The sequence below is a fragment of the Salvelinus fontinalis genome, chromosome 2 (genome assembly GCF_029448725.1).
Source record: "Salvelinus fontinalis isolate EN_2023a chromosome 2, ASM2944872v1, whole genome shotgun sequence".
Classification (NCBI taxonomy): Eukaryota; Metazoa; Chordata; class Actinopteri; order Salmoniformes; family Salmonidae; genus Salvelinus; species Salvelinus fontinalis.
Window position 1 is genome coordinate 40,602,631 of NC_074666.1, and position 27,155 is coordinate 40,629,785.

A 27,155-nucleotide genomic window follows, 5' to 3' on the forward strand; every position below is an offset into this window, starting at 1 on the left:
TTCTTTCCCATACAGACACATTCATTAACACCTCTCACTCTTCAGACATAACATCTAAACATGGGAATTGTGTTTACACTACATTGACCTTGCTGTGCCATCCGTCTTGTCTCAGTGGGACCCAGGTGCGTCTGTGGAGTGAGGATGGCCCCCAGGCTGTCGTGGTGGGCCTCGACGACAACGGCTTCCTGCAGGTGCGCTCCGAGGAGCAGGGCGTGGTCTCTGTGCAGCCTGACGGCAACTCCTTTGACATGCTAAGGAACCTGGTGGTCACCAAGCAACGCTAGGACCCTGTAAGGATCCATATAGAGTAGCCCCACCTGGTTGCCTGAAGGGCATTTTAGCCAGGGGCATCATGAAAGAAGATTAGCCAGCTCCTACGTAGCTTGAGTTGGAGATACTCTTAACTATTTGTGAGATCTCACACAACTAATCTGCTAGGGAAAAATACTACTTAATTTTTTTCTTGTTTTTTACTTGAGAAAATAAAGAATTGACCTGTCAATTACTTATCTGCAAGTATAAATACAAATGTTTGCTTATTTTACTTGATAGATTGGCTGAAACTTATTGGGAACTAAAGCATCTGAAAATGTTCGTTAGGATACCATCCCATGGTATTTAGGTAGCTGTTTTTAAAAGTTGGCCTTAGTTTAGTGTAGTGCGGTGGTAGTGGAATTACTTGACTAGTTCATGTATTACATCAGGGTTTCCTAACAGCATACATTTTTGTTGTAGCCCCAGACAAGCACATCTTTATTACATGATCAAATTATAGTTGGCAGCTACAGGATTTCTAAAATACAGTAGTTTATGAAGAATACAAAATTAGTTATTCACCGAACTCACTTATATTCAATTGTACAATAGCATGGTTTAAGTGTAATTTTGTGCAAAGGTTGTGAAGTCAAATTGTCAACACTGATTATTTCCTTTCGTAATGTAGTATTCCATGTAATACCTAGTTACAACACTCAAAGGCTCTTGAGAAAGTGCTAGAGGTCGAAACAGTCTTCTTTTCCAGAGGTGTTGACGCGAGTGCTATTAACATGTTAAAACACGTCTTTAGCTTATCGCTTGGAAATGTACCAAATCTGCTTTGCGTAAAGACGTTGTGATGCTATATTGACATGGGAGGTCACACTTAGATGCAAATGTATTCACTGAGTGCAAACACAATGTGATAGAGTGCCCGAAGGCTGGCACCTAATCCCAATTGCTGGACTGTTTAGTATTGGTTGCTACTGAGCTACGGGATAGCCCAAGCCTGTTGCCCTGAGTCATGTATTAACTTATGTTATCTTATAACTCCATCAATTTAAGAACTATAAGTTCATATCACTTAGCCTTGCATTAGATGTTTTGGAGGTTAGAGTGAGATGTTTTTGTTACTCTTTAGGACAGGCATGCTGGATTGCATTCCTTACTTTAAGTTTCAGAGACTATAACTGATACTCAATGTCTAACATAAGATACATATTTGTAAGATAGAGGGGATCTGTATATTTTGATAACGCACACAATTGATGTAAAACATCAGCACTCTATAACTATGTAATTATGTAATAAAGGAATACTGGTTGCAGTTGTATGATGAAAAAACTGTTTGTTAGCCATATATAAATATCAATTATCTTGTCATTCCAATAAGAGCTATTATTAAAAACCTATACTGAAATAAATGGCCTTGGATATATCATTTTTCTGACTTGCAAAAGTTTGTAGACCATGATACCTTTGCATGGGTATTAGGCATAAGGTGTAGACACATGAACGAATCCCCTAGAGCGGAATTGGCTTTCAAGTCTGCCTCAAAATAATGTTGTTTGCAACAACCCAGTCTCCCATCTAAAGGCATGTCATTGGACAACAAGAAGGGGCCTCTTAAACGAAGGGAGGTAGGTTTCCTGTTGCTTTCTTTGCTCTGCTCTCCTTTCTCCATGCCCCTTGAACTGTACTAAAGAGAAAGACACTTGATTGAGTCCAGCTTTGCCCAGCAGTAGCTGTAGAGTGGGAGAGGGAGGGGGGAAGTAAATTCCCTCCCTCTTCCGGTGGGGGAGTGATGAGGTGTGGGTGAGCCCCTTGGTGCAGGTGACCAGGAGGGAGATGAGGAGAAAATATGCATGCTAGCTCCACAAACTGGATGCAGCCCTCAGCTCCATTACAAGCTCATTTCCCCCTTCTCAGATTTTAATAAATGTACCCAATATGATTTTATCAAAGTTTAACATTGTGCTAACAGAATGCATTCAATGGCAACATTGAGGTAACATTGAACCAGTGCCTGGTTTTACTGTTACTTTTTGAGGAAACAACATCTGAACGCTGTTGAAAACAACTGGCTTCCAATGTAGCGATTTTGATCAATGAAGATTTAGGTCTTAGCTGCATCGTACTGATGTAGCTGATGGTGTGCGTGTGTACACTCTGGAGCATCAGCTACAAAGACTCCAGAGTTTCTCAAGCCTAAAGTTCATTAAGCAAATAGCTTACCTCTGGATCCATAAATGGCGCCTCCTCAATATCCCATTTAACAATTTCAGTGGCAGGTCTCAAGGGTCCAAAGGGATCTATCCTCTTTAATATTGGCTGCATAATACCACATCTCAATCCAGCCTCCCCAGAGAGACAGCAGAGCCCTTTGGCTCACCTTCAAATATCAGCTTTTCTTCAAGAAAATCTAGCCATGTTGTTTTAAAGGGTAGTTAGATGGGAATCCTTGGCTTCTATGTTTACGCTAACTCTATTCTATAAGTTATAGAAAACAGAATGAAGTGAAGGATGTAAGATTGAGAAAATAATGGTTGAGAGCTGATATGTTTGCTGAACTTTATTTGACAAGCATTCTGACATGTGTACTGGTTAGATAGGGAATGGTTGACTGACTTCATATCCCATCGTGATGAAACCTAAAAGACTAGCAGGGAAAACAAGTATATGGAGTGGACATACAGTATTTACATAAACTTTCAAGAGGCTTTGAAAACTAGTGAAAGGTGCATTATTGTATTTGAATGTTTTTATGCTCTATTTGAAACATGCAAAACCCAGTGGTTACCTGTAATGTTTATTTGGTGTTACATTGTACATTTTCTGACCTCTGAAATTCATAAAGCACAAATTACACTGTGGCTCTTTAAGGTGGCTTTAGAAATAAATGGGACCATTGTTGATATACTGTACATAACACTGATATGAGAATAATACCGTTTTTTTATGGAAGTGCCTAATACTTTCAGAGCTTCTGCTGGTTTGAGTTTAGGTGTAAACATGGAGTGTCTCCAGTGGTCCTTGGCTGTCATCGGACTGTGTAGATGTGGACCCCTGGATGTGTGACGGGCTTGTCCAAATAACTCCCTGAATGTCTATATGTGTCCTAAGGGGAATGTGGAGGGGTGTATGGATACAGAAGACCACAGTGGATGGACAGTTACTTGCAGTCATTGGGAGAACACACTCCCACATACATACATTTGGAGGGCCCATTTTACCAGGTTGATGGGATACAGGCAGGAGGACGTAAGGTGTATTTCAAGATGACCTCATAGAAAGTAAGCAAGAAGGTTATATGTAACTATTATATAAAAGTGCTCCATATTCCGACATTTGACGTGATTGATATCACAGCAATGTCCACAGACCTCTTCAATAACCAGATGATATTCACGATGCATTCTGAGGAATAAAGAGCTGAAAATAGAAACGGACAATGACTGTCTGGCATGACATTTCATTTGAATTGTTTATTCAGAATGAAAGCAAACTACCTTGTTTTATTTCATTTCATTTCCCCCAATGCAGTAGATTTTTTTTCATTATACTTGTTAGACCCTGGTTTCCTTCATAAATAAGCAAGCTGCTTTGTGTTGCACAATAATAAATAAACACATTACGTTTCCAATCTCTGCCATGGGTAGAATAAACCAAATTAATTCCAACTTCAAAAGAGGATGAAGGACATTTTCCCTCATTACTGTTTGCAAGACAGTGTCCACGTTCAATACTTTTGCAACTGTAATTTTTCGGTTGGCATAACTTATCCATGCATTGGAAACAGTTTGCACTTGAACTAGCTTGCAAATTGGGTTGAACTCATGCTACATTCTATAGTCTCTTCTTGTTCAGGTCTGTAGGATTGGTACCTCTATGAGTTACAACATTAGAGGGGTGTATTCTTCACAGGCAATTTGTACCTCAAATTATGTACTGTATGGCTCAAAGGTGATTGAGGTCTTATCAAAAGAAATGGCTTTGAACTAGAATGTGACAATGCATTACATATGCTATTGGCTAAACTGTATGCCAAAAATATAATATATTCAAGAAACCTGAAATTCCTGGCTGCTCCTTACAGGAGTCTGATGTTGGTTTATCTGTGTAGAAAGCATCGGGAAAAACAGAAATGGGGGTCCCCAGAAAGTGACTCGACTTATGTCTGACACAGTAACATAGTCACTGATATAGCTTTTGGTCATGGTCTGTTTCTGACCAAAAAGGCTGAAGTCTAAGGGTGTCTGTCCCTTCTTGACCTTCAACCCCAGGCTGTGTCACCTCTCGTTGGTGATGATGACGGACGTGCCGATGTAATGAGGGATCTCCCTGTGGGTCTCAGGGGAGGAGCCAGAGGCGGGGCTTTGGCTCTTGTAGCCATAAGAACCCATTTCATCACCACGGTAACCGTAGCTGTCCGACAAATGGCCGAGGGCAGCGTAGGGCGGGGCCTGGAAGGAGCTGTGTTTGGCCAAGACGTGGTGGAGGTTCAAAGACATGTACGGAGCCTGGGCCGGCAGGCCTGCCCCAACTCCCACCCCCATCCCAACCCCAACTTCAACTCCCACCCCCATCCCAACCCCAACTTCAACTCCAACCCCCATCCACATCCTCCTCTCCCCCGCTTCAGGCTCCAGCAGCTTGGGGGTCCTCCGCTCCCAATTGCTGTCCGTGTTCTCCAAGGGGCCAGTGGCACTGTGGCTGTAGGGGGACTCCATCATACACAGCCTCCTGCGCTGCTCTAGCACCACCTGCATGGGGAAGGGCTGGCCCAGGCCGTGGAGGGACCCGGACTGCTTATAGCTCGCCTTCTCCAGCACAGAGCTACTCAGCAGAGGACAGGACAAAGGCTTCTCCCCTACTATGCAACCACCTCCCTCTGAGCCCTTGTGGAGGTGGTCTCGATTGAACGGCAGCTTGCTGTCCTGTTTTGTGGCCTGTGACTGGGAGGGCAGGCGGTCCTCTGTGGTCTTCCTCTGGCCAAGCGTGTGATGCTCGTAGGGCTCTTCCTTGTACCTGCTGATAGGGCGCAGGGTCGCGCAGCTGGAGAGGACGCCATGGAGGGGTTCGCTGGGGGGGTACCCCCTGCTCGCTGTAGAGCCTGTGAAGAAATGAAATGCTCCATGAGATTCAGACTAAAATGCTATAGAGGCTATAGCCAGACACCTCTAGAAGTTTGGTAAGTCGCTGGTTAAAGACTTGCTGCCACACCAATCTGTCCCTTATACATTTTTAAATGATGGGGCACTACTACCACATAGCAATTCAATTGGTACAGGACTTTTAGTAATGGTGCAACAAATATAGCCTCTTACAAGGCACGCCTCAAAATATGTTAATGAGCCAGAAACAATAATACCATGGATCTACTAGTAGTCAAAAGGTTTTTGGCACTCAAAAAATACGGTACGGTACTATATTCTGTGAGACTGAACTACAGTATCATTTGAAATATAGCAATTCTTTCCCCGCCCACAAATGTTCCCAGAATGCACCATCATGTACAGTATGCTGCAGTAAAATGTTTCTCAGTATTTGATTGTTGATAATACCCCAAATTACTGTATCAATTACAGTTTTCAGTTACAGTGTACCATTTCTGGTTAAATGTAGCAATGCTAGTGTAAACTGATTATATCAGTTAGTGGTGCATTTAAAAGCTTATGGAAAGAGCTCTGCGTTCCTCAGCACTGATTGGGAGCCCGCCTTTCTCCATGCTTTTGAACCAGAGCCATACCAGAATACGCTGCTGCAGTGGCAGTGGTGATGGCACACGATGCAACAGAGGGCCTCAGGGCATGACCGGAATGGGTTTTGGCATTGGCACAGCTCCAGCGCCCCTCGCCCCCTCGATCCTGCAGGGAACTGAGCAGCTGCCGGGAGGCCAGGCTGGGGGAAGCCGGGGAGGGCGAGGTGGTAGAGAAACCCTGGGTGGGTCGCAACCTCCTCTGGGAGTCCGTGTGGGGTAGGTGTCCATATGGGTTGGGGAAGGAGAGGCCATACGGGGCGCTGATGCTACACAGGACCTCTCCAGCTTCTGGGCCTCCAGAGGGGCCAGAGCTCTGCCCCTGGCAGGGGGTCAGGGTGTAGGGGGGGCTCTCCTTCCAGGCCTCTCCTTGGGGGGAGCAGTCCAGCTTGTCTGGATGGTAGGTGATGTTGGGCTGGAGGTGGAGGCAATAGACAGCAGGTTATGGTGGTGTTGTTCTTTTCTATCAAAGACAGGCAATGAAGACAGTGCTGAGTACAGCTCATTTGTTGAGCTATGACAAAGAATCAACAAGTCACTTTGTTATATTTTCCTTTTCAAGAGGAAAGTTACTGATTGTGAATAGTGTCTCCTCTTTTTCCAAGCTGGCAAAAGCTATTCATCATAACATCGGCTACTGTATGTGCATATGAACATTATTAGTAACTTGGTGTGAGGAGCAGTAGTACCTGAGGGTAGGGGGCTGTTTTGAGTTTGCTCTTGATCTTGACTGCTTTGGCTTTAAGTTGTTTGCGGGGGTCCTGAGAGGAGGCCGGGCCACTCTTAAAGGCCAAGCTGGATTTGGCCGCTCGACTCTGCTCCTGAGACAGCTGCATATCTTTATACTCTACATCCCTGTGACGAGACATATACATTCAGCACAGAACAGCTTTGATTAGCATAACACACACACACCGGGTGCACCACCTTACAAACCCAAACTTTCTTCCCCAAGACTATTAAATGTATGTTTTTTTAGGACATGATTCACCTGTTACAGCACCACTCAGGTCAAAAGGTAAAAGTGTTGACTCACGTGAGAACATAGTTGACACTGACGATGCAGTGGGGTCTGGAGGAGCGGCTGTTGTGGACGATGGTTGCGTAGCTCTGCACCCACACCCAGCCCCCGTGCTTGGACAACATACGGTAGTACTTAGTGGTGACCTGCCCTTTCACCAACACTGCAGAAGAGGGAGGGGTGAGAGAGAAAGATGGGGGTGAGAGATCAAATCCCAGACTGCACTGTGCCTGAATAAAAGACTGAGGGAGAGAAAGAGAAGTGCACATATAGCTATAGAATGCATACAGAATGCTTGGGAGAGAGTGACTGCAAAAGGCTCAGTTCCATTGACATACTCATGAATACCTTGAGTCAGTAATACTGTATCCTTTTAATTTCTCTTAAACCTGCATGCATATTCTGTGAGAAACTCCACAGTTGCCACTTACAGAAACACTAGCCCTCTCAAGGAGAGTGTGGGTTGTTTAGTTAGAAGTGTCACAATGTGTTCACAGAGGGGGACTGACTCACAGAGGTGGTGAGCGAAGCGTAGATGGAATGCGTCACAGCCGTGCACATGGTGGTACAGTGTCTTCTCGATCAGGTCCTGGGGTTCGTGTCCCGTCAACTCAGCCACCCTTGAATCCAGAGTTCAGGAGTCAAAAGTAAAACATTTTAAATCATGATGTTCACATCCTTTGTTGTGTTTGTTTTTTATTTTAATTCTATTTTTCTGTCTCATTTTACATACATTGTATGTTTTTTCCCCTCCCTCCCTCCCTCCCTCCCTCCCTCCCTCCCTCCCTCCCTCCCTCCCTCCCTCCCTCCCTCCCTCCCTCCCTCATATTAATACAACAGTAGCTAAAACGTGGAGAGGTCTGTCCATAATAAAGCTCTGCTCTACCTTCTTAACAGCGCTATCAACAATGCAGGTCCTACGGGCCCTAGTTTTGTCGCACCTGGACTACTGTTCAGTCGTGTGGTCAGGTGCCACAAAGAGGGACTTAGGAAAATTGAAATTGGCTCAGAACAGGACAGCACGGCTGGCCCTTGGATGTACACAGAGAGCTAATATTAATAATATGCATATCAATCTCTCCTGGCTGAAAGTGGAGGAGAGATTGACTTCATCACTACTTGTATTTATGAGAGGTATTGACATGCTGAATGCACTGAGCTGTCTGTTTGAACTACTGGCGCACAGCTCGGACACCCATGCATACCCCACAAGACATGCCATAAGAGACTGTATAAACTGCCTTAATTTTGCAGGACCCCAGGAAGAGTAGCTGCTGCCCCCTCACTCCCATACCTGGAGTCCAGGAAAATGAGCTTGAGGTCCAGGCTGGCCCTGAACATGAACATGTTACTATGGAGCTTGATCTCTGTGATACCACTGGGAGGCAGGGAGTGGCCCACCGCCACCAGACCCACGATCTGATAACACGAGTCAAACAGCGCCATGTCCATCACGTACTGACGGATCTTCAAATATCCACTGCAGTGGATCACCTGCGGAGCAGAGAGATGAGAGGGGCTTTACACAGCAATACAGAGATAGATACAGATATAGATATAGCTAGACAAAGAGGCTTTACACCTTGCCTTATGTGTCCAGAATGTGATTTTGTGTCCACATTTAGGTGGATCCGAGAGATAGATACGGTAGATTGAGATACAACAAACTTGCTCTCACTAACTCCGCAAAAGCAAGAGCAGGCTCAAACTCAGCCTGCACCCCACTAAGTGCCCCTCTCCACCCCTCCCCCTCCTCCACTGCTCCCCTCCAGCCCTCCCTCCCTGGAACAGCCACGTGCCTAGATGCTAATGGCGCTATTTATCTTCCTCACTTCCTGTTAACCTATGCTTGTCCGGCCATTCAGTAGCGGCCGCCCAGTGCACACAAATGATTTATTCTACTACTTAACATAAACGGCTTGTTTATTGGCAATGTACAGTTGAAGTCGGAAGATTACATACACTTAGGTTGGAGTCATTAAAACTCGCTTTTCAACCACCACATATTTCTTGTTTAACAAACTATAGTTTTGGCAAGTTGGTTAGGACATCTACTTAGTGCATGACACAAGTAATTTTTCCAACAATTGTTTACAGACAGATTATTTCACATTGTATCACAATTCCAGTCGGTCAGAAGTTGACTGTGCCTTTAAACAGCTTGGAAAATTCCAGAAAATGATGTCATGGCTATAGAAGCTTCTGATAGGCCAATTGACATAATTTGAGTCAATTGGAGGTGTACCTGTGGATGTATTTCAAGGCCTACCTTCAAACTCAGTGTCTCTTCGCTTGACATCATGTGAAAATCAAAAGAAATCAGCCAATCAGCCAGTCTGGTTCATCCTTGGGAGCAATTTCCAAACGCCTGAAGGTACCACATACTTTGGTGCGAAAAGTGAAAATCAATCCCAGAACAACAGCAAAGGACCTTGAAGATGCTGGAGGAAACAGGTACAAAAGTATCTATATCCACAGTAAAATGAGTCCTATCTCGACATAACCTGAAAGGCCGCTCATCAAGGAAGAAGCCACTGCTCCAAAACCGCCATAAAAAAAGCCAGCAACTGCACATGGGGACAAAGATTGTACTTTTGGAGAAATGTTCTCTGGTCTGATGAAACAAAAATAGAACTGTTTGGCCATAATGACCATTGTTATGTTTGGAGGAAAAAGGGGGAGGCTTGCAAGCCAAAGAACACCATCCCAACAGTGAAGCACGGGGGTGGCAGCATCATGTTGTGGGGGTGCTTTGCTGCAGGAGGGACTGGTGCACTTCACAAAATAGATGGCATCATGAGGGAGGGAAATTATGTGGATATTTTGAAGCAACATCTCAAGATATCAGTCAGGAAGTTAAAGCTTGGTCACAAATGGGTCTTCCAAATGGACAATGACCTCAAGCATACTTCCAAAGTTATGGCAAAATGGCTTAAGGACAACAAAGTCAAGGTATTGGAGTCGCCAACACAAAGCCCTGACCTCAATCCCATAGAACATTTGTGGGTAGAACTGAAAAAGCATGTGCGAGCAAGGAGGCCTACAAACCTGATTCAGTTACACCATCTCTGTCAGGAGGAATGGGCCAAAATTCATCCAACTTATTGTGGGAAGCTTGTGGAAGGCTACCCAAAACGTTTGACCCTGTAACGATTGTTCTCCTCCTCGTCTGAGGAGGAGCAGGGATCGGACCAAAACGCAGCTTTTGTGGAATACATAATGAGATTTTATTGAAACAAGACTAACACGAAACACACTTGATAAATTACAAAATAACAAACGACGTAGACCGACCTGAACATGAGAACTTACATATAACGAAGAATGCACGAACAGGAACAGACTAGACAAACGAAACAGTCCTGTGTGGTACAAACACTGACACGGAAGACAATCACCCACAAACAAACGGTGTGAACAGCCTACCTTAATATGGTTCTCAATCAGAGGAAACGTAAAACACCTGCCCCTGATTGAGAACCATATCAGGCTAATTACCAATGATCCTAAACATAGAAACACATAACATAGACTGCCCACCCAGCTCACGTCCTGACCAACTAAACAAAGCTAAACAAAGGAAAATAAGGTCAGGAACGTGACAGACCCAAGTTAAACAATTTAAAGGCAATACTACCAAATACTAATTAAGTGTATGTAAACTTCTGACCCACTGGGAATGTGATGAAAGAAATAAAAGCTGAAATAAATCATTCTCTCTACTATTATTCTGACACTTCACATCCTTAAAATAAAGCGGTGATCCTAACTGACCTAAGACAGGGCATTTTTACTAGGATTAAATGTCAGGAATTGTGAAACTGAGTTTAAATGTATTTGGCTAAGGTGTATGTAAACTTCCGACTTCAACTGTAAGTTTACAACAGATATCAATTGCAATCTGCTAGGTGATGTATATTATAGGGGACGAGGGGAAGAGAGGGAAGAAGTAGAGAGTGAAGAATATTGCCGTTGCATCCAGAGAGGAGGATGGTGGAGGAACGACTGTGGACTGGGTTTTAGAAGAGGTAGTTGTTGTTGGAGATTTGAGTGAGTCAAGTGGAAATGCTGCAGCTGCTGAGACTCTCAGACAAACAATATGCAGTTTCAAATAACCTGCGAACACTGTAATAACACTATAATAACATTATAGCCTTAATTGAACAAAGAAAATGTTAATCTCAAAATAGAAGAAAGAAGAAATATTTGTTTTGAACTGACACATTTCAATTGTAGGTGTTAATTTGAATTAGCTACTTTCTCTCTTGTATTGATATTCATGAAATGTTTACTACTTCCAGAAACGCAGATTGTCATGGAATACAGTAACTAAGAAATGTGATTTCAAATATTTAATTTCATTATAGTAGTACCTTATATCCTCCACACGTCAGTCCTGCATTACGCTTGGCCAATACACACTTCATCCTCAGGAAAAAAGAGCGCTCAATTTCGTACTCTGTAACACACACGCACACACACAGAGAGAGAGGAGACATAGACAAATAAAAACATTTCACCACCACAGTCACACACACAAACCCTGGTTAAATGTCCTTGAGTTGTTCTTGTCTATTAATGTTCTGTATTATGTCATGTTTCATGTTTTGTGTGGACCCCAGGAAGAATAGCTGCTGCTTTCGCAACAGCTAATGGGGATCCTAATAAAATACCAAATACCAATACCAAATGTGGATGTTGTTAGCCCAAGTGTGTGTTTGTGTGTGTGTGTGTGTGTGTGTGTGGTGTGTGTGTGTGTGTGTGTGTGTGGTGTGTGTGTGTGTGTGTGTGTGTGCATGCGTGCATGCGTGCATGCGTGCGTGCGTGCGTGCGTGTGTGTGTGTGTGTGTGTGGGGGGGGGGGGGGGGGGGTCTTATTAAACTCACCCAAAGATGGTACTCCACAGAATGTCGAGTGCTGTTATCACATAAGACTTAAGATGCTGTTCCTAGACTAACATAATGAAAACCTGCCTGCTGCTCTGAGAGAGAGAGAGGCTGCCTTAGTATTGTCTTGTATTATGCATCATGGTGCTACACATTGTACTTTGTACACAAGTACTACGTTGTTATAGTTGCCTTCCTTCTTACGGTAGAGGTAGACCTCATTGAAGTAGCAACACTGTTGCTTCTAAACGTACAGAGAGTTGAGTACATTTTGCATGAGGGAAAATCGTGATCAACTGACTTGGTTCGGAGACAAAGAGATAGAAGTAGAAAGGGAAAGGGATGGGAAAGAAAGACAGAGACAGAGATAGAATAAGAAAGACAGAAAGAGAGGAAGAAAAAAGGAGAAAGAGAAAATAGAAAAGGAGAGTGAATGAATCTAGCATGTTAGGCACCTTGCAGGAAGTGATGGTGGAGGGGCTGATGGGCGCTGAGAACGGCTGTCATCTCATCATGGTCTGATTGGTGGATGTACTCAAATATACTGTTGCCCGTCAGCTCCACCTGACGGAAACAAATCAATCAAATCAAATGTTATTTGTCACATGAGCCGAATACAACAGGTGAAATGCTTACTTACAAGCCCTTAACCAACAATGCTTAAGAAGTTTTAAGAAAAATAAGTGTAAAGTAAAAATGAGATGAATAAAAAATAGAAAATAAAATAACAAATAATTAAACGGCAGCAGTAAAATAACAATAGCGAGGCTATATACAGGGGGTACCGGTACAGAGTCAATGTGTGGGGGCACCGGTTAATCACATCACATCAAGTTTCATCAGCCTGAAATTTGAGAAAATGACAAGTTGCATTATATACGTTAGAGACCAGCATATCATTTCTTCAGTGACATGTCATCCCTAACAAATCAAATCAAATGTTATTAGTCACATGCGCCGAATACAACACCTTACAGTGAAATGCTTACTTACGAGCCCCTAACCAACAATGCAGTTTAAAAAAAATATGGATAAGAATAAGAAAAAAAAAGGTATAAACAACGCAAATAAACAAACAAAAAAACACAATCGGTTTGGGGCACGTAAAACGTCTGCCTTCTTCTCTGGCGCCATCTTAAAACAGCAGTGAAGAAGACAGAGTCTTTCTGAATGGTGTTTTGAGGTCTTTTGATCATTTAGCAGGATGATACTCTGTCATTACAAGGGATTACATTATCAAAGAGAAATGCCTATTGAAGGGGGACACTGACTGTGTGTGTGTGTGTGTGTGTGTGTGTGTGTGTGTGTGTGTGTGTGTGTGTGTGTGTGTGTGTGTGTGTGTGTGTGTGTGTGTGTGTGTGTGTGTGTGTGTGTGTGTGTGTGTGTGTGTGCGCGTGCGCACATGTGAGTGTGTGTGTGTGTGAGTGCCTGTGCCTGCATGGGTACATGCATATGTGTGTGTGTTGGAAGTGAGGAAGGGGACAAAAATTGATCTCTGCATCACTTTCAGCTCCGCCTCAAAGGTGGATGATGTCAGGAAACACTTGGGTTAATTTATGAAAGAACCAATCATTTGCATGAGAACACAGAACACCGTCTAGGCTCCTCTCTGATCTATTTTACCTCTCAAATTTGGGGGCTGGGTCACTCAGCGAGCGGATCACTGCTCCCCACTTCAACAACAAATTGGTTTCTTTATAGTGTGGAGTTAGGCTCGAGTAATCCATGCTTGTAGTGAGAGAGCATTGGGACTGATCATAGAGGACTGCTCTGCTTTTTGGTGTCACAGAAATGGTGTTCAGGAGCAACAAGTGAAATATGTGTGTAACAGTGGAGGCTCCTCAGAGGAGGAAGGGGAGAACCATCCTCCTCAGTGAATTTCATAAAATGTTTTATTGTAAAAAAAATTAAAAAGCTATCCTTTTTAGATAAAACTATACTCAATTTAATCACATCCCAAATAATTTATTAAAACACTATTTTGCAAAGAAGGTCTACAGTAGCCTCAACAGCATTCTTTAGGGTGGAACCATGGTGTAGCCGGAGGACAGCTAGCTTCCGTCATCCTCTGGGTACATTGACTTCAATACAAAACCTAGGAGGTGCTTGTTTCTCACCCCCTTCCATAGACACAGTAATTATGATAACTTCCGGAGGACGTCCTCCAGCCTATCAGAGCTCTTGCAGCATGAATTGACATGATGTCCACCCAATCAAAGGATCAGAGGATTAATCTAGTACTGAAAGCATAAGCTACAGCTAGCTAGCACTGAAGTGTATAAAATGTGGTGAGTAGTTGACTCAAAGAGAGAGAAAGACAATAGTTGAACAGTTTTGAACAAATGAATATCTTCCAAAATGAAGGAGAAGCAAGAGAGAAATAGAGATTTCGTACTTTTTTTCCAGTTTCAGTTTCACTTACTTAGCTAGCAAATGCAGCTAGCTAGTTTAGCCTACTGAAACACCCTGCTCAAACAGAGGGATGCTATGTTAGCTAGCTGGCTTTGACTTTCCCAACATGACACTGGAACTCTTCCAAGTCAAGGTAAGCTTTTGATATTACTAATTTATTGATCTAGAAGAAAAAGAAACACACAACTATTTAGGCGAGGTGCTAGCTAGCGGAGTAGAAAACTTAAAAATAAAGGAGAGCCGCACACTTACTGCTTACTGACTGTACACTGTAACATTACTGCATGATTGTAGTGGGTTTACTAACACGTTAGTGCTATTAGCTATGCTGACTATGACTTTACTTTAGCTAATATGGTGACAACAATGTAGGCTGTGTGTAGCGGTTTGGCTTGGAATGTTTTTTTTTGCCTGGTCACACACAGCTGATGTGTTGTGCATGGAAGTTCACAAATGAAGGGAAGAGGTGAGAGAAGGAATACAGCGTGGCTGCTATGAAAGTGAATTGTGTTTACGAATGATCAGGGGTGTATTCATTCTGCTGATTCTGTTGAAAACCATTTCTTAAACGGAAACAAACGGAACAAAACAGGGCTAAACATACCTGAATTTGTCCAATATAAACTCTTGTTTGCAACTGCAGACAAGATTGTGCAAAACAGTATTGAATGTCACTGTCTGTCCATGTCTCACTGTCTGTCACCTCAAATTTGTCTCTCGACCTGTGTGCACCGACGCTGTAAACTGTCATTCATAGGCTAGGTTGTAGCAACCTTATGATGGGTATATGGAAAATGTGAGTATCATGTAGTAGCCTAAACCTATCGCTGTTACATTGAACTGGGTGAATGGAATGTGAATGAGAGTCATACAATATGATGTAATAGAAATAAGGCCATGCTCATGGAAAAAAAAATCGTCCCTCATCTTAAACGGCACTGACCGCCACTGGTGTGTAAAAGCACCAATGTAAGTTAAGATATGTGGGTTACTGATACTTAACAGGCATCTAGATTTTACAATGGAAGATGGGTTAACCTCAGTGTTTAAACAGAGGCGTTCTCAACATACTGTTTTGTCTTTCACAGTTAATTTTAAAACAACACTAACCTTAGCCCACTAAACACACACACACACACACACACACACACACACACACACACACACACACACACACACACACACACACACACACACACACACACACACACACTGACTTGCACTGGCCCTGCATACTCACCCTACCCACACACTCACACATACTACACTGACACTCCAACACACACACACACACACACACACACACACACACACACACACACACACACACACACACACACACACACACACACACACACACACACACACACACACAAGATATCAACAACAGTGGATGGTCCATTTGAATAAGCTTGACAGCTTACACAGGTGTGCACAAGCATAATTTACATCAGGCCTGCGTGCAAGAGCGCCACATTCAGAGTGGGTGGTTGGGCTGTTTTTATTGGATTGAGTTATTGCTGTTGCTCAGCCCCCTGTTCTCTCGAATGCTTTCTGAGCACAGCCGTCAATGTGTCTGTCCAAGTTTGCTTAGGGGAGGTACATTCAAGACATCAGCATTTCTGTTTGCTATCCACAGCTCAGTACACAATCTCTTTACATGAGTGCAGTGTTAGGATGACAGCGGTTCCATACTTTAGGTTCTGGTCACTTTCATAAGCAGAACACCCCTATACTGTAAGTAGCTCAACTAAAATCAATGTGGGCACCTACATTTAAAAAAACTGATTCATAAAATAGTTGCTTAGGTCAGGACCACTACTTCTAGGGCACCCCCAAAAGTCTACGTTCTACCCTTTTGGAAAGTGAACCAGATAGAATGACGGTATGCTCGAAGTGGAGGCCAAGACTATAACACATCAGAGACAGTACTTTAAGGATAAACCTCTGTTTTGAGGGAGGCTGCCGCTGACTCCATTTCGCTATTCTCAGTCACCGCGTGTGAATAATGAGATGATTCAGTGGGAGTCCACGTGTGGAGAGTGGGTTAGTTAGACAGAGCATCTCTCTCTGGGGGAACACCAATACTGATGAAGTGGGCATGTCAAGCAGCGAAAAATGCTGATCACGCTGTCCTAATGGAATATATATAAGCCAAACCAGCAACGATACACTGCTTCTCAGTCAAACTGCCTGGACCTCAGTTAAGGCAGGGAAAACAGAATAAAATACACTATATACAGTATACAAAAGTATGTGGACACCCCTTCAAATTAGCGGATTTGGCTATTTCAGCCACACCCGTTGCTGACAGGTGTATAAAATTGAGCACACCGCCATGCAATCTCCATAGACAAACATGGAATGGCCTTACTGAAAAGCTCAGTGACTTTCAACGTGTCACCGTCATAGGATGCCACCTTTCCAACAAGCAGTTTGTCAGCTGTTATTGTGAACTGGAAACGTCTAGGAGCAACAGTGGCTCAGCCACGAAGTGGTAGGTCATAGAAGCTCACAGAATGGGACCACTGAGTGCTGAAGCGCGTAAAAATCGTCCTCAAAACTTGAGACATCTGTGGCTTTGTGTTGTGTGACAAATTGCATATTTTAGTGGCCTTTTATTGTCCTCAGCACAAGGTGCACCTGTGTAATGATCATGCTGTTTAATCAGTTTCTTGATAGGCCACACCTGTCAGGTGGATGTATTATCTTGGCAAAGGAGAAAGGTCACTAACAGGGATTTAAACACATTTGTGCAGAACATTTTTGAGAAATAAGCTTTTTGTGCGTATGGAACATTTCTGGGATCTTTTATATCACTTCATGAAACATGGGACCAACACTTTACATGTTGCGTTTATATTTTTGTTCAGTATAATTGTGTAGATACTCAGAAAAACCCTTGTAGAATGGCCAAGATCAGGGTGATCAGAAAAATCTGAAAAATAACATTGTGTCAGCTAGGCTGGATGCTGTGTGAGAATTAAGGCAAACTGACAGGCTCACGGTTGAACTCGTCATCTTTCTTATAATCCAGAGAACATAAAACAATATAGAGGTAAGATAGATATTGATTTTGAGATATGACATGTAGTGTTTTCATATTTTAGTATACGCTTTTCACATTAATGCAAAATTCCTGTTATTTCGTGAAAATGTATCAGAAAAACAAGCGTATCTCTGTGAGATATCAACGTACCGCAAGCTCTTTTTTTCCAGCTCCTACCACCTTCATTTCGCTTTCTGCAGAAGACCACCACAACATGTCAAATCCTCAAAAGTCACTGCGAGAAGTGGCACCACTCTATCAACAGAGCTTGGTGCTTATTATCAGATGTATTAGGTTACGGAATCCGACTTTTTGAATTGGTAATGATATTTTAGAGAAAGACCCCACTGATAGATTCAGAACATAAAGAATCATATTTGTCTTGGTAAGATGTAAAGTGAAATTTCATCACCAAAGCCTGTTTTCACGCTCTCTGGGCAGAGTGGGTGGACTGCCTACAAATTGTAAAATGAACAGCGCCCAAACACAAAGGAAAATAACTCAACAACACCTAGAATAGACTGACAGATCATATTCTGTGTCCACCCCATACCTTCTCAATTATCTGTGCTAGGTGAACTTAGGCAAACTTTGCGTAGCATTCTGCAGTCTGTTTTACTGACTGTCAAATCAATGGTTGAACAGGCATATCAGGAGGCAGATGCCCCTTAGTTGACCTTGGTTGTGTTGAGGGAGGCAGACACAAAGCTTGTGGCATACGCAATGGCCCAGGACCAAAATGGAGGCAGAGTGATGTCTTACCTGGGATAGGCCGAGGTGGACTGACGCAGTCTCAGAGATGTACATGATTTTGCCGTCTGAAGCGACAACAAATACGAAGCCGTCCAAAGTCTGGGGAACAAAACGTGTTAGACCCGAAAATATACCATCCATTTTGTATAATAACATGCATAGAAGGTCAGTTAGAATTGTAGATATTAGACATTGCTTAAGAGAGCCTTTTATGTCTACTCTTTTGTAGTCTTTCAAAAACCACACTCTGTTCTATCACATCTGGCTCTAATCATGGCATGAAATCCACTACAAATTCTTGGCAAAGCCAACAAATTCCATTGCAAAAACATTGAAACATCAATGGCATTTCCTCTTCAGACACTACTGTCCTAAATACATACAGTACCATATAGTGGTCTTTTACCAAATAGGGCTGTCTTCTGTATGCCACCCTTACCTTGTCGCAACACAACTGATTGGCTCAAACGCAGGAAAGGCCAAGAGTGTGCAAAGCTGTCATCAAGGCAAAGGGTGGCTACTTTTCTCAAATATAAAATAGATTTTGATTTGTTTAACACTTTTGTGGTTACCACATGATTCCATATGTTTTATTTCATAGTTTTGATGTTTTCACTATTATTCTACAATGTAGAAAATAATAAAAAATAAAGAAAAACCCTTGAATGAGTAGGTGTGTCCAAACTTTTGACTGGTACTGTACGTTGTATACATAGTACTGCACCATTGTGTTACATATTTGTGTTGTGTATATTGGGTCATATATCTGTGTTGAAAATATCCCACCTGCAGTAGATGGGAGCCCAGTTCTTTTGCCATGTTGTCCAGAGGGCTGATTCTGGTAGGCTGGCCCCAGGCCTCCCCCAGCCCTGTAGAGGAAACACACAATAGGTGTAGAATACATTACCGAGCTGCTTCCAGGAGAAGAGTACACTATGAAGAGGACCCAATATATAGCCTGACATTATTTTTTGACTGGTCTGGTCAGATACTGCAATCTCAATGGTACGGGTTAATGACAATGTCTTCTACGCCAAATGAAAAGATGGACACCAGCCAGCATTAAAGGGGGCATCAATCACGACAACTGTCCCTTGAGATGCTGCTCATAATGGTTTGAGAAATATTGAACCTTGTAATGTATAACATACAGTTACTCCTCCTTGGTAATACTAAAGGATTTCAAGCTGCTCTATCCTGTCTCATTATGTTGTGTGTATTTGTTTTAAATCACATAGGTTGGAAAGTAGTGTATGTATTTGCAGCTGATGCAAAGTGAGTGCACAGAATCCTACAAGCACACATGTCCACCAGTCCTGTATAAGGTTGGACTAACGGGAGATGTCACATATGAGAGTAGATTTCAGAAACACACCCTTATGCAGTACTTTTGCTGTTTTTAAAGATTTTATTTTAGTTCGTGCTTGACTCAGATCCCATTATTTGCTCATGCCCACATCCATAATCCCCTATGTCACTAAGAACAAGGTATATTTTTCCTACAGTCACTCTTACTTGCTGTGATATTATTTGTCTATTATGCTGGACACTGGGACATGCAAACAACCTACTGGGCACAAACAGGTTGAATCAACATTGTTTCAATGTAATTTGTAATTTGGAAAATACTGTCATCAACTGTTGTTTGAGGGTGACATTTCAACCACAAGATTGTCATCATGGTAACCAAATTTCAACATAGATAAATATTGTATAAAACATGTTGAATTTGTACCTTTAAACAACGTCAGATCTTCAACGTAGCTTTGATATTTGTTACTGACTATTATTGTGCTTTCGTTAGAATGATTGATAAGAGAGCTCCACTTAAAAAAACTAAATAGATTCACTAAATAGTCTTTCTAAAGAGTAGGTTTAACAGAGCAAAGGAAGTGTGACCATACCTTATCACTCAATGATGCTATTTAGCCCTATATAGCATTTATAACGTCATCAACAGCTTTTGTTTAAATTCAACCCAGAATTTTACTTAAAATAAACAATGCAATAGGCCTAGGGTTTCAAGCTCTGGTTGATATCAAATCTAGCGATATTTGGTGATGTTGAATTGTGTTCGGTTGTCAGCGCAACCAAATATCAACATTTGATGGTGTATCTTCTGCTTCAATAGTTCCATCACTAATAATTAATATGTTGGATTCACGTCTCCATTTTAGCTGGAAATCTAAGTTAAAGAATAGGACTAAATCAAATCAAACTTTATTTAAAGTGAATTTAAAGTTTTATTTGATTCAGTCTTATTCTTTAACGTATATGTTAGGTTGAGATGGAGACGTGAATCCAACATATCAATTATTAATTTGTAGACAAACTAGAATTAAAGCCAGACTAAATCAGTAGCATAGATAGAACTATCCAAGCAGAAGACACATCTCCTTCAAATGGTGATATTTGGTTCCATTGACAACTAAACAATTCAATATCACTTTTGAAATACAATAAATAGCCTATTAACTTGTTGACAAGATAAGAAATGATATGTTGGATTCACGTCTCCAACTCAACCAAAAACAAAAGCTGAAGAATGAGATTAATCCATTGGTTCAGATGGAACTATCCAAGGAGTAGATACATCTCCTTTAAATGCTGATATTTGGTTGCTCTGTCAACCAAACACAATTCGATATATAACTTTTTTAATACAGTAAATAGCCTAAAGTTAAACCTTAAAGGGAAACTTCAGTATTTTGGCAATGAAGCCCTTTATTTACTTCCCCAGAGTCAGATGAACTCATGGATACCATTTTTATGTCTGCATACTGTATGAAGGGCGTTATAGGTCGTTTCGCTAGCCAATGCTAACATGTTTTAGCACAGTGACTGGAAGTCTATGGTATCTACTAGCATGATAGCATTTACCATATACTTCCAGTCATTGCGCTAACGCCAGTTAGCAATTGAGCTAACGCTAGTTAGCAACTTCCTTCAAACTGCACACTGGGACATAAAAATTGTATCCGCGAGTTTATCTTACTCTGGGGAAGAGTAAGATAAACCCAAATCCTGAAGTATCCCTTTAAAATGAGTAACACATCCATGGTTATATTCTGAGGTTACTGTAACTATACATTTATTCTTATCATATACAGTGCATTTGGAAAGTATTCAGACCCCTTGACTTTTTCCACATTTTGCAACGTTACAGCCTTATTCTAAAATGGATTAAACTGATGTTTTCCTTCATCAATCTACTCACAATACCCCATAATGACAAAGCTAAAACAGTTTTTTTGAAAAAATATGAAATATCACATTTACATAAGTATTAAGACCCATTACTAAGTCATTTGTTGAAGCACCTTTGGCAGCAATTACAGCCCTGAGTCTTCTTGGGTATTATGCTACAAGCTAGGCACACCTGTATTTGGGGAGTTTCTCCCATTCTTCTCTGCAGATCCTCCCAAGCTCTGTCAGGTTGGATGGGGAGAGTCTGGCTGGGACACTCAAGGACATTCAGAGACTTGTCCCGAAGCCATTCCTGCGCGTTCTTGACTGTGTGCTTAGTGTTGTTGTCCTGTTGGAAGGTGAACCTTTGCCCCAGTCTTAGGTCTTGAGCGCTCTGGAGCAGGTTTTCATTGAGGATCTCTCTATACTTTGCTCTGTTCATCTTTCCCTTGATCCTGACTAGTCTCTCAGTCCCCGCCGCTGAAAAACATCCCCACAGCATGATGCTGCCACCACCATGCTTCACCGTAGGGATGGTGCCAGGTTTCCTCCAGACGTGACGCTTGGCATTCAGGCCAAAGAGTTCAACCCTGGTTTCATCAGACCAGAGAATCTTGTTTCTCATGATCTGAGAGTCCTTTGGGTGCCTTTTGGAAAACTCCAAGTGGGCTGTCATGTGCCTTTTACTGAGGAGTGGCTTCTGTCTGGCCACTCTACCATCAAGGCCTGATTGATGGAGTGCTGCAGAGATGGTTGTCCTTCTGGAAGATTTTTCCATCTCCACAGAGTAACTCTGGAACTCAGAGTGACCATCAGGGTGACAGAGTGACCATCAGGTCCTTGGTCACCTCCCTGACCAAGATCAGCTCTAGAAAGACTCTTGGTGGTTCCAAACTTCTTCCATTTAAGAATGATGGAAGCCACTGTGTTCTTGGGGACCTTCAATGCTGCAGACATTTTTTGGTACCCTTCTCCAGATCTGTGTATCGACACAATCCTGTCTCGGAGCTCTACGGACAATTCATTCAACCTCGTTGCTTGGTATTTGCTCTGAGATGCACTGTCAGCTGTGGGACCTTATATAGACAGATGTGTGCCTTTCCAAATCATGTCTAATCAATTGAATTTACCACAAGTGGACTCCAATCAAGTTGTAGAAACTTCTCAAGGATGATCAATGGAAACAGGATGCACCTGAGCTCAATTTCGAGTCTCATTGCAAAGGGTCTGAATACTTAAGTAAGGTATTTCTGTTTTTTATTTTATATACATTTGCTAAAAACCTGTTTTCGCTTTGTCATTATGGGGTATTGTGTGTAGATTGATGAATATGTATTTTAATTTAATCAATAGCATTCGCTCCTATGGCCTATTTATTGCCTACCTCCTCATGCCTTTTGCACACAATGTATATAGACAAATTTTTTCCCCCTACTGTGTTATTGACTTGTTAATTGTTTACTCCATGTGTAACTCTGTGTTGTTGTCTGTTCACACTGCTATGCTTTATCTTGGCCAGGTCGCAGTTGTAAATGAGAACTTGTTCTCAACTAGCCTACCTGGTTAAATAAAGGTGAAATTAAAAATTACAAAATTAAAATGCATAGGCCATTGCAGGCCAATTGCTGTAATAATCTGTGAAGAATCTCAAATGGCACTGATCACTTGCACCATGTATTTTTAATGTAGTCTCAACTGCAATCCCGATCAATTGGTTCTGCTATTATATGAAGCACTGTTATAACACATGAATCTCCTATTTATTTTACTAGGCATGTCAGTTAAGAACAAATTCTTATTTACAATGACGGCCTACCCCGGCCAAACCCTAACCCGGACGTAAGTAGCTGCGACAGAGACGTTGCACTTGCACCCCCGCTATAGGCATAAGTGGAAGCAATTTAAGGTGGTGTGAAAAAATGTGTTTGCTTATTTATTAGTCTTTTTAAAGAACTGCCTCAAACTAAAAATAAATTAGGCCTATATTTGCGTAATTTGCACACGTTGCACATGGAATGCACGAGATAAACATGCATAATTTGCGTGAGGTGATAGGCCTATATTTCACAAACTTTTGCGCATCATATTGAATTTTGCCTCGAGTCCAAGTTTCTGAATCCCCAGAATAGTTATTGACAGTGCTTGACTTGGACTGAAATAGGTGCCGGTACTCAATTTGGGTGCCGGTAGGCCTACTCTTTATATTTAGGTGCAGGTGCCCCACAATACTTTTGATTTACTATTCTAGAAGAGGAACGGGAGCTCGCTCAACCAGTAGAAAATGATGGTGCCGGTACTCAGCTCCGATGAGGTCATGCCCAAGTCAAGCATTGGTTACTTGCAAAATAAGCCTACAGATTTTACAAATGTGAGGGACAGTGGCCATTAATAGACTCGTTGGACGGAGTTCACATCTCTCTCAGTACCAGGATGTCGTGAATTACATGTAAACCCAAACAATATTCAATACATCTGATGTTAGAATAATCAATATGTCAAACGAGAAAGTAAAAACCAAAATGTTACGGCAGACTGTATTTTGGCCTAGCCTTGGCCTACTTATTAATTTGAAGTGACTGTTAATTTCTACAGTTAATTAAAAACGAAGGCCTATATTTCGTGTGAAACGTTGTAATTAAGATCAAACAATCCTATCTAATCATATTTGCTATAACTTGGAGTGCTTAAATAATAATTCACCTGTAAATTAATGTAATTTAAAACGGAGGCCTGTGGTCTGTACTTTTGAAAGAGGCAGCATAATTATTTTCTCGAAGTAGGTTCTTAGCTTATTAATTAGTTCATAAATCCATTTCTGTTTTGTCATGGAAGTTTTGTTTATTTTAAATTACAATAGTATGGCTATTTAGTTGTTTTAGGGTAGTGTCTGATTTTGCTCCATAAAAACAACAACGAATTGGCCTAATAATTGATGAGAATATTAATTTATTTGATTTCCAAATATTTGAAATGACATCAATCACATTTTTGATTACTATAATTAAATATGATCGAGACATTAATAGATGTAGGATTACACGTTTTGTTTTTGTAATATTGTTATACAGGTTAATTATTTATAGATTCCACAAGATTTTAATGGTGAAATGGTCCAGCCCTGAATGGTCATACATTTAGCTACTCAAATCCATAACTAACGGGTGGCCCTTTTAGTCCGTGCCTAAAGGTTTCTGTGACTTTATGAGTGATGACAGATTAATTCTAAAAGAGGAAGAGGGCTGTTTTCCTCAGGTTTAGCCTGTCGAAGTGTTCCTTTTATTGACCATAATTGGATGATTTATTATAACTCATAATCTAGAGCCACATGTATAGGAGTGAAACATTATTAATGGGAAGTTATAATCTTGTAAAATAAGTACTTTTTAAAATTGTATGACCAGGTGGGAAAGAGGAAAGTTGGTGACAATTATAATGGCACTTTTAGGCATGCATGGTCATATCCCCCTGGGCAAACACTGGGTGAATCAACGTTGTTTCCTGGCCAAAAAATCTGTGTGATGACGTTGAATCAAAGTGGAAAATTGGTTGGATTTGCAAAAAGTCATCAATGTAAAGGAATGTCGTAATTGGGTACCCAACATTTAATATAAATCCATTGACATGTTGATATTTTTTGGATTTCACATTGAATTCACATTAGTTGACAACTCATCCAAATGTAAATCACAACTAGACGTTGAACTGATGTCTGTGCTCAGTGGGATGCATATATTTATAATTGGCAAATTCTACTGGAGATTCATTTCCGACAAATAACTCTCCTTGTCCATAGAAACATTAACTAGGGGAATGACAATGGTAATCTACATGACCCCAAAAATGTACATATATTTCAAAATTAACGCAATGAAAAGGCATGCATTTTCTTATATTTTCTGGCCCTTTCTAATATGTATTTGTTAAAAGTATAATACAAAGACTAATATTATGTTTTAAAAACTGACATGTGCCTCTTCTCCTGAAGACATAGGCCTAATTATGATTAATCATAATTGATAGTGGTAGCATAACTTACCATCCGGAAACACGGCTCTCATCTTCAAGTAACTGGTTGTCAGCCGAATGATTGAAGCCTTATCCAGTTGTGAGGTGATGGCCGAAGGTAAAGGCAGTAATTTCGCCAGTTCATAAAATTCTCCATTTTCTTTCTCTCGTCTCGTCTTCGCCGCATTCTTGGACTTTTCCTTCATCTCTGACTGTTGTAAATTAATGCCCGTTGCAACACAGAACACCTTCCTTTTCGCCCTCAAAACGTAGATTTTTCCTTTTTATCTTTGAATCAGAAAATTCACTTACCAATTACATCATAACAATATTGTAACATATTTTTTTAATTTCTTGAACGATCTAGATGAAAAATAATCACTCTCCTGTCTCCTTATAGATTGCAGATACTTGCATGTTCACTAAAAACAACCTGTTGCATGTAATTAATTCCAATTAAATATTACAACCATTAGCCTACATGTTGATATGTAATGAATGTTCGAAATGTTGGTCTCCAAAACATTGCTTTGCGACGCCTGTGCATAACACAATATAGGTGGTAAACAACGTTACCCTGTTGTTACCCAGAGCCCTGTAATCATTTGAAAAGCTTTTTCTTTGACTAGGCTACTTTTCATTCAAAAGAGTCTGGGAGGACAAATCTTCAGTAGGCTCCCTACAGTCTCCAAGTGGTGGCATGAGAAACAGGTTGCTCTCTACTGAGCAAGTAAACTCCGGGAATATGTAGACTGTCAAATATCACACGGATGAACGCCCCGTTTAAACAGAAAAGACTCCCTTGAAGTATCAGAAAATCTCTCAAGTTCAGGCACACCATCAAAAGACGATTTGGGTGGATTCGCTATACCTCATCGGTGCGAATGTGTAGGCCTATTCATTTGCGTAAATAAAACGCTCATTTTGATCTCTTTATTAACGAAAGCAAGCCTATATTAACACTATATCCTACTGTTAACGTTAGCAAAGAATTGGACGCAAAATTATTCGTGCGTAATGGCAATGCGTAGGGCTCTCCAACTATTCAACTTGTCGAATAATTACAACATCCATGCCCAAGACACATTTAAAGACGTCCATGATGTAGATGTTTTACAGCATATCAATTTGAAGTTACCTGCGCCTGGAATGTTATTTTTCACACTTCATTCCAGAGTGTGTTTGCTGCCATAACCACCAGAAACCTGTCTTCGATGACGCACTGGCACTGCAGTTAGGATGATTAGTGAATAAGGACTATATGTCCTTCCCATGTAATGTCCACCTTGTTTAATCGACTCAGGAAGACATCAACTGAGTTCTCCATTTCCTTATTTCAACGCCAGGATAAGGATATTTAACTAGGCTACCAATGGGGAGCATGCGAAGTTGTCTCAGACAGTGCTAGGAATAATAACGCAACCTTTTCGTCTTCAAGAAGTCTCGTTTTTTGGCTTCAGTAATCCTTAAAGACAGACCGATTTTCCAAGCAGCACCCGTCAATTCCTTTTGCAGAACCAAATGCGGACTAAGGGAGAGGGGCGGTGCGCAGGCAAGAGGGCACAGTTACATCACGGAATCTTTACCGCCTGGATCAAGCTTCAGTGCAAATAAATTGTAAAAAAATAAATAATACTATATCAACTCTAGTGTGGGGCTGACTACATGACAATAGACTGCATGTCTCCTCCTAATTAATCTGGTCACATATAGGCTCCTGGGCACAAACTGGATGAGTCAACGTTGTTTCAACGTAATTTGTCAAAATATTGTGATGTGGAATCTACATTGAAAATACATTGAATTTGAAAAAGTAATAAAGGTAAA

The 27,155-nt window shown here is 41.5% G+C and overlaps 2 protein-coding genes across 5 annotated transcripts in view; one reads left to right on the forward strand and one right to left on the reverse strand.

The window, feature by feature from the left end:
- hlcs (holocarboxylase synthetase (biotin-(proprionyl-CoA-carboxylase (ATP-hydrolysing)) ligase)) overlaps nucleotides 1-1,682 on the forward strand; it is a 41,452-nt gene extending 39,770 nt beyond the window's left edge. For all 4 annotated transcript variants that reach the window (XM_055874990.1, XM_055875000.1, XM_055875009.1 and 1 more), the window contains one exon: nucleotides 116-1,682. In XM_055874990.1, the coding sequence (XP_055730965.1) occupies nucleotides 116-287 (172 nt within the window). In that variant the 3' untranslated portion in view covers nucleotides 288-1,682. The remainder of the gene's footprint in view (nucleotides 1-115) is intronic.
- Nucleotides 1,683-2,864: 1,182 nt separating this feature from the next.
- On the reverse strand, nucleotides 2,865-26,827 carry LOC129818785 (single-minded homolog 2-like). The gene is made up of 11 exons (XM_055875028.1): nucleotides 25,360-26,827; nucleotides 18,924-19,006; nucleotides 18,147-18,236; nucleotides 12,379-12,487; nucleotides 11,411-11,496; nucleotides 8,332-8,531; nucleotides 7,551-7,657; nucleotides 7,053-7,200; nucleotides 6,706-6,871; nucleotides 6,008-6,431; nucleotides 2,865-5,371 (listed from the first exon to the last, which is right to left on the reverse strand). The coding sequence occupies exons 1-11, from the start codon at nucleotides 25,532-25,534 to the stop codon at nucleotides 4,548-4,550; spliced, it is 2,412 nt and encodes an 803-aa protein (XP_055731003.1). The 5' UTR covers nucleotides 25,535-26,827; the 3' UTR covers nucleotides 2,865-4,547.
- Between the last annotated feature and the right edge of the window lie 328 nt (nucleotides 26,828-27,155).